This window comes from Mobula birostris, chromosome 28 (assembly GCF_030028105.1).
Source record: "Mobula birostris isolate sMobBir1 chromosome 28, sMobBir1.hap1, whole genome shotgun sequence".
NCBI classification, from domain to species: domain Eukaryota; kingdom Metazoa; phylum Chordata; class Chondrichthyes; order Myliobatiformes; family Myliobatidae; genus Mobula; species Mobula birostris.
The window spans coordinates 17003535-17022289 of record NC_092397.1 but is presented as its reverse complement, the minus strand read 5'-3'; the positions used below and the strand labels follow the sequence as shown (position 1 = coordinate 17022289).

Sequence of the window (18755 nt, the reverse complement as noted above, 5' to 3'; positions counted from 1 at the left end):
GACACAGAGTGAAGCTCCCTCTGCACCGTCCCATCACACACTCCCGGGGTCAGACACAGAGTGAAGCTCCCTCCACACCGTCCCATCACACACTCCCGGGGTCAGACACAGAGTGAAGCTCTCTCAGCACCGTCCCATCACACACTCCCGGGGTCAGACACAGAGTGAAGCTCCCTCCACACCGTCCTATCACACACTTCCAGGGTCAGACACAGAGTGAAGCTCTCTCAGCACCGTCCCATCACACACTTCCGGGGTCAGACACAGAGTGAAGCTCCCTCTGCACCGTCCCATCACACACTCCCGGGGTCAGACACAGAGTGAAGCTCCCTCTGCACCGTCCCATCACACACTCCCGGGGTCAGACACAGAGTGAAACTCCCTCCACACCGTCCCATCACACACTCCCGGGGTCAGACACAGAGTGAAGCTCCCTCTGCACCGTCCCATCACGCACAAATTGCTCAATATAAAGAGAATTTTTGAGCTGTGTATCCTCCAACAACAACTCTCTTAATGTGTGCTGAAGAAGAAATGTGGCTGGGAGAAACTGAACAAAGAAAACTACTCAATGCATTTAGACAAACATGAGGCCCTTTCTGAAGTGTTTGTACACTCAGTGGCTGCTTTATTAGGTACACCTCCACACCTGCTCGTTAATGCAAATATCTAACCAGCCAATCATGTGACAGCAACTCAATACATCAAAGCATGCAGGCATGGTCAAGAGGTTCAGTTGTTGTTCAGATCAAACATAAGAAATGGGAAAGAAATGTGATCAAAGTGATTTCTCCGTGGAATGATTGTTGGTGCCAGGCGGGGTGGCTCGATGATCTCAGAAACTGCTCTGATATCAGATTTCTTCCCCAGTCTGATGTTTGGTCTGACCAACAACTAAACCTCAAGGAAGTTACCAGGAAGGCAAGGCAGTGGATATTGTCTACGTGGACTTTAGCAAGGCATTTGACGAGATCCCACGTGGGAGGTTGGTCAAGAAGGTTCAGTCGCTCAGCATTTAAGATGAGGTAGTAAATTGAATTAGATGTTGGCTTAGTGGAGGAGAGTGGTAGTGGACCAGAGGCCTGTGACTGGTGGAGTGCCAATTGACAATAGACAATAGGTGCAGGAATAGGCCATTCAGCCCTTCGAGCCAGCACCGCCATTCACTGTGATCATGGCTGATCATCCACAATCAGTATCCATTTCCTGCCTTATCCCCATATCCCTTGACTCCGCTATCTTTAAGAGCTCTATCTAGCTCTTTCTTGAAAGAATCCAGAGAATTGGCCTCCACTGCCTTCTGAGGCAGAACATTCCACAGATCCACAACCCTCTGTGTGAAAAAGTTTTTCCTCAACTCCCTTCTAAATGGTCTACCCCTTATTCTTAAACTGTGGCCTCTGGTTCTGGACTCCCCCAACATCGGGAACATGTTTCCTGCCTCTGGTCCAATCCCTTAACAATCTTATATGTGCCGTGGGGATCGGTGCTGGTGTCCATTGTTTGTCATCTATATCAACGAATTGGATGATAATGTGGTTAACTGGATCAGCAAATTTGCTTTTGACACCAAGATTGGGGGTGTAGTGGACATTGAGGAGGACAATCAGAGCTTGCAGTGGGATCTGGAAAAATGGGCTGGAAAATGGCAGATGGAATTAAATGCAGACAAGTTTGAGGCACTGCACTTTGGTAGAACCAACCAGGGTAGCTGCTACATACTGAATGGTGGGTATCATAGAATCATACAAATCTACAACACATTACAGTCCCTTCAGCCCACAACGTTGTGCCAACCGTGTAACCTATTCCAGAAACTGCCTGAAATTTCCCTACTGCATAGCCCTCTATTTCTCTAAGCTCCATCTACCTACCTAAGAGGCTCTTAAAAGACCCTATTGTATCCTCTGCCACCACCGTCACAAGCAGCCCATTCCACGCACCCACCACTCTCTGTGTGAAAAACTTACCCCTGACATCCCCACCTGTACCTACTCCCAAGCATTTTCAAACTATGCCCCCTCGTGTTAGCCATTTCAGCCCTGGGAAAAAGCCTCTGGCTATCCACATGATCAATGCCCCTCATCATCTTATACACCTCTATCAGGTCACCCATCGCTCCAAGGAGAAAAGGCCAAGTTCACTCAACCTATTCCCATAAGGCACGCCTTCCAATCCAGGCAACGTCCTTGTAAATCTCCTCTGCACTCTCTCTACAGCATCTACAGGAGTTCTTAGCTGGGCACTTTAACTCATATGTATTGGTCTTGTATAAAGCTAGATAACTTTTGGAGAGATGTTTTTAAAATACTACCAAAAGTTTTGGATCAGGATCTACAACCTAATTTGCTTACGGCAATTTTTGGGATTATCCCATCGGAAGCAGGAAATACTCCTGTATCCGCTCAACGTATGATAGCCTTTTCAACTTTACTGGCTAGGAGAGCCATTTTATTGAAGTGGAAGGACTCTAATCCACCTACTGTCTTTTATTGGCTCTCCTCCATTATGCCCTGTTTAAGTTTAGAGGAAATAAGTCGGACATTTGATACATCCTTTAAATTTGAGCAAATATGGCGACCTTTTATCCAATATTTTCATTTAATTTGATTTATTACTTTTTCAATCTTTTTTTTTGAAGTTTTAGATTTGATCAGAAAGTCTTTCTTTCCTTTTTGGTCCTATCCTCAAAATGGACCGCCCAGTCCCTTTTTTTGTTGTTTTTTTTTTAAATTTAGTATTGTGGGTTTTTTTTCCTTTTCATTTAAAACCTAATGTTTTTTCCTTTCTCTTCATAAACTGGTTAAGAGAATTGTTATTTTCAATTTTTTAAATTATATATTTTATACTAGTTTAACAATATCTATGATTTTGACAATGATTTAATCTTTGGTTTATATTGTTACTGATATATATGTTTTTGAACTAATTCTCCTCTTGATTGTACTTATGCTTTTTTTAAATCAATAAAAAGATTAATAAAGAAAGAAAGGAACAGAGGGATCTGGGAATACAGGTCCATAATTCATTGAAAGTGGCGTCACAGGTAGATAGGGTCGTAAAGAAAGCTTTTGGCACTTTGGCCTTCTTAAATCAAAGTATTGAGTACAGGAGATGGGATGTTATGTTGAAGTTGTATAAGACGCTGGCGAGGCCTAATTTGGAGTATTGTGTGCAGTTTTGGTCACCTACCTACAGGAAAGGTGTAAACAAGGTTGAAAGAGTGCAGAGAAAATTTACAAGGGCCTGAGTTATGTGGAAACATGGGATAAATTTAAACGGGTCAGCACAGACCAATGGGCCAAATGGCCTGTTTCTGTGCTGTAGTTTCCTACCATTCTAAAGTCAGGTCTGGACAACTGAACCTCTTGACCACGTCTACAAGGTTTTATGCATTGAGCCGCTGCCATACGATTGGCCGATTAGGTACCTGCGTTAACCAGGCGTACCGGTGTAACTGATGAGGCGGCCACCAAACGTACGTGGGTGCCAGCGTGCCTGGCAACGCTCGCGGGCCGCGACTCGTGGCCACATTCGTGGTTAACGCTGATGCCACAGTTCACCAACTGTCTCGCTGTACACACAGTAAAACGATCTGTGTTGGGTAGCCTCCAACCTGACGGAACATGGTTTTTTCGAATTCCCAGTTATTGCCCCACCTTTCACCATCCCCATTTCCCTCCCTCGCCTCATTTCCTTCCCTACCCATCACCTCCCTCTGGTGCTCCTCCCCATTCCCTTTTTTTCCAAGGTCTTCTACCTTCTCCTATCAGATTCCCCCTTCTCCAGCCCTTCATCCCTTTCACCCATCATCGTCCCTGCTCTTTACTTCACCCCCTACTCCCTCCCTCGGTTCCACCTATCACCTACCACCTTGTACATCTTCCTCCCCTCCCCCCACCTTCTTACTCTCCCCTCTTCCTTCCCAGCCCCGAAACGTCGACTGCGTACTCTTTTCCGCAGATACTGCCTGGCCCGCCGAGTGTTGCTTCGGATTTCCAGCATCTGCAGACTTTATAGTGTTTGTCAATAAATCTGTAATCTGAAATCTCAAAAGGCTGTGTGCGGGGGGGGGGGGGGGGGGTGAAGAAAACTGACCAAGAGCCAGCGATTCACAGCTAAGTAGCAAGTGCTTTAATATTCTTTCATACATACAGACATTTTCAGCATATAGCTAGTGTAAAAAATAGATTATACAAAAATACTTTTGAAGGATCCTACAATAAATAGTCAGGCCCCAAACCAACCCCCCCCCCCCCACCTCCAGGCTGTGATTGGCCGCCAGGGGAAATCACTTGCCTGGGTTTAAGCACTCATTTGGTCTCCAGAGAGAGAGAGAGAGAGAGGTACAGGTTGCCACCCCAGCGAAAAGCACAAGGGTCGACGCTGGGAAGACCACAACCCGGGGGGGGGGGGGGAATTCAGAGGAACAGTGTAACGCTTCCTACCCCCCGCCCCACCACCTCACCCAACTCCGCGCCCTCCTCTACCGGCCGATCGCTTCAGAGTCAGAACCAGGCCCGTGCTGGACGCCAGTCACTCAGTGACCCTGCTCCCCACACTCGACCCTCCCGTCCCCCACCCCTACCCTCAATCCGTGCACACTGGCCGACCGATGCGGGAGGGAACCGGAGTACTAGGAGGAGTGGGGGGGGGGGAAGGGTCACACAGACACACACACTGACCCTCACCGGGTGGGGGTGGGGGGTAGAAACGGATCTCTCACACACACCGCAATAGGGACCGAACCCGGGTCTCTGGAGCCGCAAGGCGATGGTTCAACGCGTTCCGCCACTCCGTACCTCAAAGCCCCATTTCCGACAGACTTCTGTTGGGGAGGTGCAAGGCCGTTTGCGAGGGATTCGGGGAGTAGGGTGGGGTTGGTCCTCGGCCGGGGTGTCTAAATGATTGATCGCTCCTCCCAGCGAAGACCTGCCTGCGCTAATCCTCGGGGGGGACCTCCTACCGTCCCCGCAAAGCTCTCAAAGGACAAGCGGCCTCTGCCCCCCCCCCCCAACCACCTTCCGATCGCAGCCCCTGGTGCCGGGACACGCGGCCGCCGGAGGCCCCCCCCCCCCGCCCCCGAGACGGCCCGCCGGAGAATTTGGGTCCTGCAGCCGCAAGACTCCCCGGCCGCCCTGTGGCGGTTCCAGGGTCGAGCGGCGCCAGGACGCATGCCGCCCGGTGGGAGGAAGATGGCGGCACTACAGGATATGACGTCACCGCCCCCCCCCCCCCGCGGTCACCTGACGGCCATCGCCTCCCGCGAGGACGGAAGGGAGATTGGGAATCCATCACCCTTGGGTCAGATGGTGGGTAGTTTGGAGCCAGAATCTCCCATTGGCTACCCATTACAATTTGACTTCCCATTCCCATTCTAACTTGTCCAATGGCCTCTTCTACTGCCATGATGAGGCCAAAGTCAGGTTGGAGGGGCAATACCTTGTATACCAACTGGGTAGTCTCTTATCTGATGTCTTGAACATCTCTCAACCCCCCTTCCAACTTCAATCCTCTTTCCTTCCAGTCCTGAGGAAGGGTCTCGGCCCGAAACGTTGACTGTTTATCCCCCTCCGTAGATGCTGCCCGATCTTTGTGTCTTGCTATAGATCTGAGTTCTCTGGTTTGGAGATCCCCCCCGCCAGTGCTCGTAGCCTGACGCAAAATAAAAAACCCGAAACGCAAAGGTCTGGCCGTCAGACGCATCCAACGATCGAGTGAGCGGAGGCGGGCAAGAATGAGGTTGGGTGGGGTTTAACAAAGAAGGGGAGGCCGCTCTGGCCCTTTCCCGGCCACCTCCTACGCGAGAGCTGATCGGTCCCCCCTGCCCAGGGAACGGTCCCGTCGGAGGGCCCTACAGGGCCACCAGAGTAGGGGAGCTGAGCGAGTCCGACGACTGGTCGCCCCCGCTGCTGCTGCCCCGGCGGTGGGCCGCCGCGCAGGCCTCGGGCGAGGAGAGGGCGCCGGTGGCCGGGCCAGAGGGCTCGGCGGAAGGCTCCGGGTCGTAGGGCGGCACGCTGGGATAGGTGAAGGCCAGAGAGGCGGTGAAGGGGGTGATGGAGGGGGTGGCGATCAAGGTGGGCGTGTGCAGGGCCTCCACGTCCTGCCTCTCGGCCGGCTGGGACGCGGACGGGATGGAGACGTCCGCCGGGCGGGGCTTGGCCGCCTGCCCTTTGACCTTTGACCCGCAGCCCCTGGACGGCCCGGGTTTGACCCCGCCATCCTCGGCGATCTTGCAGATGGGTTGGTGAGCCTCCAGGACGAATTCCAGCCTCTCCTTCTCCTTCTGCAGCTCAGCAATCTCCTTCTGCAGCGAGGACTTCTTGTCCTCCAGTTGGTCGGTCTCCTGGAAAACGCAAAGGGGCAGGTCTGTCAGAGATTGCACTTTCTGAGGAAGCTTTAACAAGCATCACTCCCCACTAACATCTTAACTACATTCTATAGAGGCGTGGTTGAGAGTGTGCTGACCTTTAGCATCACAACCAGCTGCAGTGCTGTCTTGTCAAAAAGCCTTGCAGAGGGTGGTTAGGGGAGCAGAGAAGGTTATTGGGGTCTCCCTACCTTCTGTCCAAGACCTCTATCAGAGCCAATGCCTCCAGAAGACACGGTACATCATTAAAGACCCCTCACACCCTCTCCATGAACTGTTTGTTCTTCTGCCATCAGGCAAACGTTACAGGAGCATCAAAACTAAAACCACAAAGGCTACCAAACAGCTTCCTCCCACAGGCAGTCAGACTGCTAAATAGCTGCTCTACCTGACTCTGCTTTGGACACTTTTAACTTGCACTGGACACTTATAACTTGATTTTAACTGACATGCGGCTGTTGTGCTTTACGATTTATTGTTATGTTTATTATTTAGCGTTGCGTTTGTTATGTTATGATTACACTGCCCCTGAGAAACGCTGTTTCATTCTGCCCTGCATTCTGCTGATGTACGGTTAGAATGCCAATAAAGTTTTTTGAATCTTGAATTTCTTCTCTTTTCACCAGAACCGTCAACCCCGGGTAGGGACAGCCCGGGTTAGAAAAAAAACTTCCAAGAAAATTTTACCAGTCTTCTAAACTCTACAAAACAGAGTTTGACACAGTGGTCACCCTTGTCTATGTCTCTTGTGGGTCGAATTAATGTCATTAAAATGTATATCCTTCCTAAATTTTTGTATCTATTTCAGTCTTCACCAATTTTTACTTCTAAAGCTTTTTTTTGTTGCGTTAGATTCTATTATTTCGTCCTATGTATGGAAGGGTAAACGCTGTAGACTTAATAAAGCTCACCTTCAAAAATCTAAAAAGGAAGGTGGTATGGCCTTGCCTAATTTTCGTTTATATTATTGGGCAGCCAATATTCGTTGTCTTATTTTTCGGTCTTTCTTCCATAATCAGTCTGACTGCCCAAAATGGGTGGCAATGGAGTTGAGCTCTATTTCCACACTTCCTTGTCATTTGCCTAGACTAATTGTTAATTCTCTTATTAGACATACTCTGAGAATATGGGCTCAGTTCAGAAAATTTAATGGTCTTCATGGTTTTTCTCTCTCCAGCCCTATTTGACACAATTACCTTTTCCTACCTTCTATGCGGGATTCAACATTTCATGATTGGCATAGAAAAGGTATTAGGCGCTTTGAAGATGTTTTTATAGATCATCGTTTTGCAACTTTTCAACAACTGTCTGTAAAGTTTAACCTGGCTAATACTCATTTCTCTAGATATCTTCAAATTAATAAAGGCATCCGTTAGTCTTGCGATACCATGGATCTGCGCCTGGAAAGTCTTCACTCTCCAGGGCACAGGCCTGGGCAAGGTTGTATGGAAGACCGGCAGTTGCCCATGCTGCAAGTCTCCCCTCTCCACGACACCAATGTTGACCAAGGGAAGGGCATTAGGACCCATACAGCTTGGCACCAGTGTCGTCGCGGAGCAATGTGTGATTAAGTGCCTTGCTCAAGGACACAACACGTCGCCTCCACTGGGGCTCGAACTCACGACCTTCAGATCACTAGTCCAACGCCTTAACCACTTGGCCACGTGCCCACATCTTCAAATTAGACATTTCATTAACCCTTTAATATCAAACTTTCCTGAGATGCCTGAGAAAAACGTTCTGGACCTCTTTCTTTGTATCAATCCATTGGGTAAAGGTTTAATATCTGCTATTCGAGATAAGTTAGTGATTTTGAGGCCTGCCCCCTTCGATAAAATTAGAACTCCCTGGGAACATGATCTAAATATCTCCTTGTCTGATGCGGTTTGGGATTCAATTCTTAAGTCAGTCAGCTCAACCTCTCTATGTGCCCGTCACTGCCTTTTGCAGTTTAAGGTTGTACACAGGGCTCATATGTCTAAAACTAAATTATCGCGGTTTTACCCGGACATTAGTCCCGTTTGTGATAAGTGTAAAGGGGCTGAGGCTTCTCTTATCCATATGGGCCAGTCCTAGTCTTGAGAAATTCTGGAGAGAAGTTTTTTTCAACCCTTTCGCATATTCTTAATTGCCATTTAGAACCTAACCCTCTGGTTGCTCTTTTCAGCACTTTGGGTTAAGTAGACGTGCACTTGAGTCCGACTAAACGTCGAACATTATGTTTTGCCTCTCTCTTGGCTAGACGGTTAGTTCTTCTTAGGTGAAAAGATGTTGCCCCACCCATTCACGCTCGATGGCTTAGTGATATTATGTCCTGTTTAGACCTTGAAAAGATTCATTATTCACCTCCTAATTCGGACATGAAGTTTCATAAGGTGTGGGGACCTTTTCTTGAATATTTTCAAAACTCCTCTTTAGGTTAACTTTATCCTATTTTTTTGTATGCTACAATCCCTTACTTTCAGCTTTTTTTCCCCTGTAAGTTTTACGGTTTTTTGTTGCGAATTACATTATAGTTTTCGTAGTTGGCATTATATTTTCTTTTATCTTATATGTGGGGTTGAATGCTCCGATTAATTTTTTTTTCTTTTATGCACAGAAATGGTTGGCCTGAGTTTTTTTCCCCAGTGGGAGGTTGGGATGGATACTAATCTTACATGATTTTATTTTGGGTGCTTTTTTGTTATTGTTATGAATTATATATTGGACTTGTTTGTTTTGCACTGTATAAATCTCCATTTTGTTGATGGGTTTTATTTTCTATAGCTCTATTGTAGAAACGCATATAAAATTAATAAAAAAAAAGAAAAGGATTGCAGAAACAGGCTCTTCATGTCAAACTGTTATTCTCCCTTGTCCCATCGACCCACGTCTGCACCATAGCCCGTCAGACCTTCCCGCTACGTACTTATCAAATGTTACCTTCGAACACTGGCAGCCCGTTCCCCTTCAGAGTGAAGAAGCTCCCCCTCACGTTCCCTTTAGACATTTCACCTTTCACCCCTAACCCATGACCTCTAGTTCGAGTCTCACCTGGCCTATCTATACCCCTCATTATTTTGTACACCTCCATCAAATCTCCCTTCATTCTCCTACGCTCCAGGGAATAAAGCCCTAACCTGTTCAACCTTTCCCTATAACTCAGGCCCTCAAGTCCCGGCAACATCCTCGTCAATTTCCCCTGTATTTTTTCAACCTTATGGGCATCTTTCCTGTAGGTAGGTGACCAGAACTGCACACAATACTCCAAATTAGCCCTCACCGACGTCTTGTACAAATTCAGTATCGTAACTCCTGTACTCAATAATCTGATTTTGGAAGGCCAATATGCCAAAAGCTCTCTTTATGACCCTGACGGTGGTGGAGGCAGATACAAAAGACAAAAGTGAAAGGTGCTTTTTACTATGGTGAGAGAGAACATAGAACAGTACAGGTCCTTCGGCCCACAATGTTGTGCTGACCCTCAAACCCTGCCTCCCATATAACCTTAGATTCCTCCATATACCTGTCTAGTGGGCTCTTAAACTTCACGAGTGTATCTGCCTCCACCACTGACTCAGGCAGTGCATTCCACGCACCAACCACTCTCTGAGTAAAAAACCTTCCTCTAATATCCCCCTTGAACTTCCCACCCCTTACCTTAAAGCCATGTCCTCTTGTATTGAGCAGTGGTGCCCTGGGGAAGAGGCGCTGGCTATCCACTCTATCTATTCCTCTTCCGATAGGGTCTTTTAAGAGACTCCTGGACAGGTACATGGAGCTCAGAAAAATAGAGGGCTGTGGGTAATTTCTAAGGTAAGCACACGTTCGGCACAGCTTTGTGGGCCAAAGGGCCTGTATTGTGCTGTAGGTTTTCTATGTTTCTATCTACCTGTGATCACTCTCAAGAAATTACGGACCTGTATTCCTAGATCCCCCTGTTCTACCACCCTCCTCAGTTCCCTACCGTTCACTGTGTAAGACTACTAAAGTGCAAAACCTCACACTTGTCTGCATTAAATTCCGTCTGCCATTTTTCCAGCTGGTCCAGATCCCACTTCAAGCCATGATAGTCCTCCTCACTGTCCACTACACCCCCAATCTTAGTGTCATCTGCAAATTTGCTGATCCAGTTAACCACATTGATCTGAGATGCAGAGGGACTTGGGAGTGCTTGTGCAGAACACCCAAAAGGTTAACGTGCAGGTCGAGTCAGTGGTGAGGAAGGCAAATGCAATGTTAGCATTCATTTCAGGAGGTCTAGAGTACAAGAGCAAGGATGTGATGCTGAGGCTTTATAAGGCACTGGTGAGGCCTCACCTTGACTATTGTGAACAGTTTTGGGCTCCTCATCTCAGAAGGGATGTGCTGGCATTGGAGAGGGTCCCAAGGAGGTTCACGAGGATGATTCCAGGAATGAAAGGGTTATCATACGAGGAACGTTTGATGGCTCTGGGTCTGTACTCGCTGGAATTTAGAAGGATTGGGGGGGATCTCATTGAAGACTTTTGAATATTGAAAAGCCTAGACAGAGTAGATGTGGAAAGGATGTTTCCCGTGGTGGGGGAGTCTAGGACAAGAGGGCACAGCCTTAGGATAGAGGGGCACCCATTCAAAACAGAGATGCAGAGAAATTTCTTGAGCCAAAGGGTGGTGAATTTGTGGAACTTGTTGCCACGTGCAGCGGTGGAGGCCAGGTCATTGGGTGTAATTAAGGCAGAGATTGATCAGTTCTTGATTGGACATGGCATCAGAGGTTACGGGGAGAAGGCCGGGGAGTGGGGCTGAGGAGGGGGGAAAAGGATTGGATGGTGGAGCAGACTCGATGGGCCAAATGGCCTAATTCTGCTCCTGTGTCTTGTGCTCTTACTAGCATCCAGATCACTGATATAGATGAGAAACAACAAGAGATCCGGCACCAATCCCTGCGGCACTCCACCAGTCACAGGTCTCCGGTCAGAGAGACAACCCTCTACAACCACTCTCTGGCCAACGTCCAAGCTAATTTACCATCTCATTCTAAATGCCCAGCAGCTGATCCCTCTGGACCAGTGCCTCCCACGCTGGGAGCCTGTCAACGTCCTTGCTAAAGTTCACCGAGACAGGCTCCATCGCATTTCCTTCAGCGACCTTTCTGGTAATCTCCTTGAGAAACTCTTTTTGCCTCAGGACAGTAGGCACCTCCTCCTCTGTAATCGGAATGCGTTCTCCCCCCACCCCGATCCCACTACCGCGTTGCCTCAGTTCTACGAACTCTGCGTCCATTTAAGATCTCTCCCAATGCAATTGCAGCAGGACTTAGACAAATTGGAAGAATGGGCAAAAAAGGGGCAGATGCAATCTAGCGTTGGGAAATGTATGATAATGCATATTGGGAAAAGGAACAATAGTGTGGACTATTATCTAAATGGGGAGAAGGTTCAAACATCAGAGGTGCAGAGGGACTTAGGAGCCCTCATGCAAGACTCCCAGAAGGTTAATTTACAGGTTGAGTCTGTGGTAAAGAAGGCAAATGCAATGTTGGCATTTATTTCAAGGGGAATAGAATAGAAAAACAAGGAGATAATGCAGACAACACATATCAAAGTTGCTGGTAAACGCAGCAGGCCAGGCAGCATCTCTAGGAAGAGGTGCAGTTGACGTTTCAGGCCGAGACCCTTCGTCAGGACTAACTGAAGGAAGAGTGAGTAAGAGATTTGAAAGTTGGAGGGGGAGGGGGAGATCCAAAATGATAGGAGAAGACAGGAGGGGGAGGGATGGAGCCAAGAGCTGGACAGGTGATAGGCAAAAGGGATATGAGAGGATCATGGGACAGGAGGTCCGGGAAGAAAGACAAGGGGGGGGGGGACCCAGAGGATGGGCAAGAGGTATATTCAGAGGGACAGAGGGAGAAAAAGGAGAGAGAGAGAAAGAATGTGTGCATAAAAATAAGTAACAGATGGGGTACGAGGGGGAGGTGGGGCCTAGCGGAAGTTAGAGAAGTCAATGTTCATGCCATCAGGTTGGAGGCTACCCAGACGAAATATAAGGTGTTGTTCCTCCAACCTGAGTGTGGCTTCATCTTTACAGTAGAGGAGGCCGTGGATAGACATGTCAGAATGGGAATGGGATGTGGAATTAAAATGTGTGGCCACTGGGAGATCCTGCTTTCTCTGGCGGACAGAGTGTAGATGTTCAGCAAAGCGGTCTCCCAGTCTGCGTCGGGTCTCGCCAATATATAAAAGGCCACATCGGGAGCACCAGACGCAGTATATCACCCCAGTCGACTCACAGGTGAAGTGTTGCCTCACCTGGAAGGACTGTTTGGGGCCCTGAATAGTGGTAAGGGAGGAAGTGTAAGGGCATGTGTAGCACTTGTTCCGCTTACACAGATAAGTGCCAGGAGGGAGATCAGTGGAGAGGGATGGGGGGGACGAATGGACAAGGGAGTTGTGTAGGGAGCGATCCCTGCGGAATGCAGAGAGAGGGGGGGAGGGAAAGATGTGCTTAGTGGTGGGATCCCGTTGGAGGTGGCAGAAGTTACGGAGAATAATATGTTGGACCCAGAGGCTGGTGGGGTGGTAGGTGAGGACCAGGGGAACCCTATTCCTAGTGGGGTGGCGAGAGGATGGAGTGAGAGCAGATGTACGTGAAATGGGGGAGATGCGTTTAAGAGCAGAGTTGATAGTGGAGGAAGGGAAGCCCTTTCTTTAAAAGCATCTGCAAAATTCCTGTTGTTTGCGAGATAATGCAGAGCCTTCATAAGACTCTAGTCAGGCCACACTTGGGGTATTGTCCACAGTTTTGGGCCCCACACCTCAGAAAGGATGTGTTGTCATTGGGGAGAGACCAGAGGAGGTTCACGAGGACGATGCCGGGACTGAAGGGGTTAATACATGAGGAGCGTTTGGCCGCTTTGGGCCTGTACTCACTGGAATTTAGAAGAATGCCGGGGCGGACCTCATTGAAACCTACTGAATGTTGAAAGGACTAGATAGGGTGGATGTGGAGAGGATGATTCCTGCGGTGGGGGTATCCAGAACTAGAGCGCACGGCCTCAAAATGGTGGGGGGGGGGAGGCAACCTTTTAGATCAGAGGTAAGGAGAAATATTTTCAGCCAAAGTGTGGTGAATCTGTCCGACTGCGGTGGAGGCCAGGTCCGTGGGTAGATTTAAAGCAGAAGTTGATAGGTTCCTGATTGGTCAGGGCACCAAGGGATCGGGCGAGAGGGCAGGTGCATGAGATTGAATGGGATCCGGGATCGGCCATGATGGGATGGCAGAGCAGACTCGATGGGCTGAATGGCCTAATTCTGCCCCTATGTCTTACGGTCTTATCTCTTTTGACTCAATGCCACTCTGATCTTCTGGTAGGCCAATTTTTATTCTTTCTTCCTCTTTCACTTGTTTCAAGATAATTCCGGAGAGGAACAGGTCAAGTTGAGATTCTAAATTGGGGGATTTAGGTGGCATCAGGAAGATTCTGGCAAGTGTGATTGGAAGAGACTGGTTTCTGGCAAAGGTGTGCTCGGCAAGTGGGAGGCCCTCAGAAGTGAAATTCTGAGAGAAGAAAGCTTGCACATTTCCTGTCAGAATAAGGCTAACACGTTGAGGTTTTCAAGGGGTATCCTGGCCCTGGTTCTGAAGGAGGTGCATAGCAGCTAAAGGCAAACTTCAAAGAACTTTTATTATCAAAGGACGTATACCTTGAGATTCGCTTCCTTACAGGCCGCCACGAAACAAAAAAACCCGGAAGAGAAAGAGCGACAAGCGCCCAACGTGGACAGTAACCAGGCCCAGCTCCTGGCCTTCATGTGTGGCTTAGCTACTAAGCCCAACAGGACCCTTTCCACTGGCAGGAGAAGGGGCGAAGGCAGGTTACTGCTGTCTTAAAACCAGTCGCTTCGGGCAAATGGGGCTTGTCAGCTCATCTCGGAGAAGGAAAACTCTGATCTCAAACCCGTGCTGCCTTGCCCTCGTGGGGAAGGCCTCGGGAGTGAACCCCGAGGGTAAAATCGGGAGCTGGAGCCCCTAGGGTGAGTTCAACGCTGACTGGTGACTCCTGGTGCCAAACTGTACCGGTCTCTGCCTTTTCTTTGGGCTCATCGGATGCGTGGAGAGGGGGAGCTTGCTGCACGGGCAACAGCTTGCTCTCCGTATCGCCCTGCCCGGGCTCGCGTGTCTAGACGGTATCCACGGCCAACCACAATCGACAGAGGGCCTCGATAAATCTGTACGTGACAATCGACTTGACTTTGACGCGGATGCTCGCGGGAGGGTGGGGGGAGAACGGACGTGAAAAGCTCTGCGTCGGTAAGGAATCCGGCCCCCCAGGTCAGACAGTGAGGGCCCCTGGCACCCCGTGTGGACACAGTACTCACCGCCTGCAGCCAGTCGGTCAGCTCCCGCCGCCGGTTCCGGCACTTCGCCGCGGCCAGCTTGTTCCTCTCCCGCCGCAGCCTCTTCCGCTCCTCTTCCTCCGGCGACAGCTGCAAACGGGGGGGGGGGAGGGGGAGAGAGCGGAGCGTTAACACGCGGAGAGCAAAACCCGCACCTGAACCATCGGCGACCACCCCCACTTCCGGCCTCCGAGTCTGGGGCCGGGGACAAAGCCGTGCCGGCGGGCGGGGGGTGGGGGGGAGGTGGAGGAGAGTGACGACGAGGGTCTCTATTGGGGGGTGGTTTGGTGTGAGGAGGGGGGTGGGGAGACGAGGAGGGGGCAATGAGAAAGGAGCAGTGAGGGAGGGAGCGCCTCCTGCTGGAGGGACAAAGAGGGAGCGCCTCCTGCTGGAGGGATGAAGAGGGAGCGCCCCCTGAGGGAGTGACGAAGAGGGAGCAGCCCCTGAGGGAGAGACGAAGAGGGAGCAGCCCCCTGCGGAGGGACGAAGAGGGAGCAGCCCCTGAGGGAGAGACAGTTGAGGAGGGAGCACCGCACTGCTTGAGACCCCGAGGTCCCACGAGGCAGGTGAGTCACGTGCTGCGTGGATCTGGTTACGGGGGGAGGGAGGGAACAGGATGAGCAGCTGAAAGGGGGGGGTTTAGTGTGAGTAAGACAGGACCTCGGGGTGAGATCCACGGTGACTCAGTGCTGAGTCACAAAAGCAGGCATTATACCAACTAGCAGAGGATGTGAGGATTAGTCAGCCGGTCGCTGCAAATGCCAAAGCAATTTCCTCCCCTTCCTCAGATCGGGAACACTGGAGAGACGGTGAGTACCTTTCAGCCCCTCCAGGCTACCCCAGCCCAATAAACAGTTACCTGGTTGCTTAACCCCCTTTTACAGAGCCCGCAGGGAGCGCTGGACAGCTCTGCCCTGGGGAAGCTTGGGCAAGGAAGGAGGTCGGCCTTGAAAGGCAGGGCCGAGGGGTCGAAGGCCAGGAAGGGACCGGAATCTCTGGGTTTCGAGACTCGGGATGGGGTCAGAGTGACGAGCTGGGGGTCGGGGGGGGGGGGGGGGAGTGGATAACGACCGGTGAAGGAGTTCGGACTCCGAGTCACACCTGAAACAGGCCCCTCGGCCCGCCGCGTCCGTGCTGACCGCCAACTCATGCCCATGTTTCCACACACGCAGGGCTAATTCACCCACAGGGATGCGAGGAGGACACCATAGCACCAGGGGGAAGTGCAGGCGGTCGTGGGGAGAACGTGTGGACTACACACACACACACACACACACACACACACACACACACACACACACACACAGGAGATCAGAACCGAGCTCGGATCTCAAGAGCCACAAGCCAGTGGCTCTCAACCCACTGCGTCCCTAACGCGCATCCCTCATACGGGCCAACTATCTTGGGCGGCGTGGTGGCTTAGCGGTCAGCATGACGGTTTACAGTGCAGGCCACCCGGGTTCGATTCCCATCGCTGCCTGTAAGGCGTTTGTACGTTCTCCCCGTGACTGCGTGGGTTTCCTCGCACAGTCCAAAGGCGTCCTGGTTGGCAGGTTAATTCGTCGGTAGGTCCTTGTAAATCATCCCATTAAATTGAAGAGGATGTGTGTTGGGCAGCACAATTAGGAGCAAAATTAGGCCATTCGGCCCATCAAGTCTGTTCTGCCCCATTTCATCATGGCTGATCCATTTTTCCCTGTCAGCCCACAGTCTCCCCGTATCCCTTCACACCCTGACTAATCAAGAATCTATCAACCTCTGCCTTAAGTATACATACAGACTTGGCCTCCACAGTTTCCTGTGCCAAAGTATTCCACAGATTCACCACTCTCTCTAAAGAAATCCCTCCTCATCTCCGCTCTAAAAGAACGCCCCTCTATTCTGAGGCTGTGTCCTCTGGTCTTAGACTCCCCCACCACAGGAAACATCCTCTCCACATCCATTCTATCGAGGCTTTCAACATTCGATAGGTTTCAATGAGATACCCCCCCCATCACCTTTCTGAATCCCAGTGAGCAGACACCCAGAGCCATCAAACGCTCCTCCCATGACAAGCCTTTCCATCCCAGAATCATTTCCGTGAGCCCCCTCCAATGTCAGCCCGTCCTTTCTTAGGTAGGGGGCCCAAGACCTCCAAGTGAGGCCTCACCAGTGCCTTATAAAACCCTTCACATTACATCCTTGTTTTAATATTCTAGTCCTCTCAAAATAAATGCCAGCATTCCATTTCCCTTCCTCACCACTGACTCAACCTGCAAATTAACCCACAGGGAATCCTGCATGAGTACTCCTGAGAGGGACTTATAATTCCTCTCAATCCCGTTCATCTCTCTTCTCCCCGTAACCTTTGTTGCCCTTACTAATCAAGAACCTATCAACCTCCACTTTCAATATACCCAACAATGGCTGCCACAGCCGCCTGCAGCAATGAATTCTACAGATTCACCACTCTCAGGCTGAAGAAATCCCTCCCCATCTCTGTTCCAAAGGGACGTTCTTCTATCCTGAGGCTGTGCCCTCTGGTCCGAGACTGCCCCAGTATAGGAAACATCCACTCTATCTGTGCCCTCTGGTCCGAGACTGCCCCAGTATAGGAAACATCCTCTCCACATCCACTCTATCTGTGCCCTCTGGTCCGAGACTCCCCCACTACAGGAAACATCCTCTCCACATCCACTCTATCTGTGCCCTCTGGTCCTGGACTCCCCCACTGCAGGAAACATCCTCTCCACATCCACTCTATCTGTGCCCTCTGGTCCTAGACTCCCCCACCGCAGGAAACATCCTCTCCACATCCATTCTATCTGTGCCCTCTGGTCTAAGACTCCCCCACCATAGGAAACATCCTCTCCACATCCACTCTATCTGTGCCCTCTGGTCCGAGACTCCCCCACTACAGGAAACATCCTCTCCACATCCACTCTATCTGTGCCCTCTGGTCCTGGACTCCCCCACTACAGGAAACATCCTCTCCACATCCACTCTATCTAGGCCTTTCACCATTCAATAGGGTTTCAATGAGATCCCTCCTCATTCTTCCGAACTCCAACCACATGCTTTAACCCATTCATTCCCATGATGGGGGGGTGGGGTAGTGGTCAAAATGAGCCATCTGATCAATCTGTATCTGAAGCTCGGACATCAGCATGAGGTTTTCGAACAGGGAGGACTAGCGGTACAGGTATCTGGTTTCCTGACCGTGGAGACCCGGGAAGGCGGCGTTTGGCACGCCGGCGTTCCATCAGGCAGGGCGCGGAGTCCAGGAGATTGAACGTCACGCTACGCCCCCATCACCCTCGTTACAACGCACTGGTGAGACCGCCCAGTTCTGGCAGTCCAGCTGTAGGAAAGGTGTCATTAAGTTGGAAAGGGTGCAGAAAATATTTTTAAAGGCTTCAAGATCAGTTTATTTGTCAGGTGCGCATCGAAACATACGGTGAACTGCGTCAACGACCAACGCAGTCCTCGCGCCTTCGAGCTTCTGCGCTCGATGGTGGGGGGGGGTGCGGGCTTGAACGGAAAAATATCTGTGTTGGCTGAGGCTCTTGGATTACCGAGGCGGTGGGGAGGTGCGGAGGGGAGGCTGGCGCCTGCGACGCGTGAGCCGTGTCCGCAACCCTCCGCGGTCACGGGCTGGGCGGGCGTTGCACCGGATCGACGCTTTCTGCGGTGCCCCGATAGAAGGTGGGAAGAGCTCGTCGGGGACGGGCCAGGATTCCTGAGAGTCGGGAAAACAGTGGGAGTTTTGCCCGGGGGTCTGTGGGGCTCCCTGTGCCGATGGAGCAGAATCAGGCCATTCGGCCCATCGAGTCTGCCCCGCCATTCCATTGTGGCTGACTTACTATCCCTTTCAACTCCCATTCTCCTGCCTTCTCCCGATAAACCTTGATGCCCTGACTAATGAAGAACCCATCAACCTCCGCTTTAAGCGCGCCCAATAACTTATCCACCACAGCCGCCTACGGCAGCGAATTCCGCAGATACCCCACCCTCTGGCGAAAAATATTTTCCTCTCATCTCTGCTGTAA

The 18755-nt window shown here is 50.6% G+C and overlaps 1 protein-coding gene across 4 annotated transcripts in view; it reads right to left on the bottom strand.

The window, feature by feature from the left end:
- Positions 1–4118: 4118 nt before the first annotated feature.
- LOC140189242 (fos-related antigen 1-like) overlaps positions 4119–18755 on the bottom strand; it is a 52210-nt gene continuing 37573 nt past the window's right edge. For all 4 annotated transcript variants that reach the window (XM_072245928.1, XM_072245929.1, XM_072245931.1 and 1 more), the window contains exons 3-4: positions 14710–14817; positions 4119–6346 (exon numbers count right to left, since the gene is read on the bottom strand). In XM_072245928.1, coding sequence (XP_072102029.1) covers positions 5855–6346; positions 14710–14817 — 600 coding nt within the window. In that variant the 3' untranslated portion in view covers positions 4119–5854. The remainder of the gene's footprint in view (positions 6347–14709; positions 14818–18755) is intronic.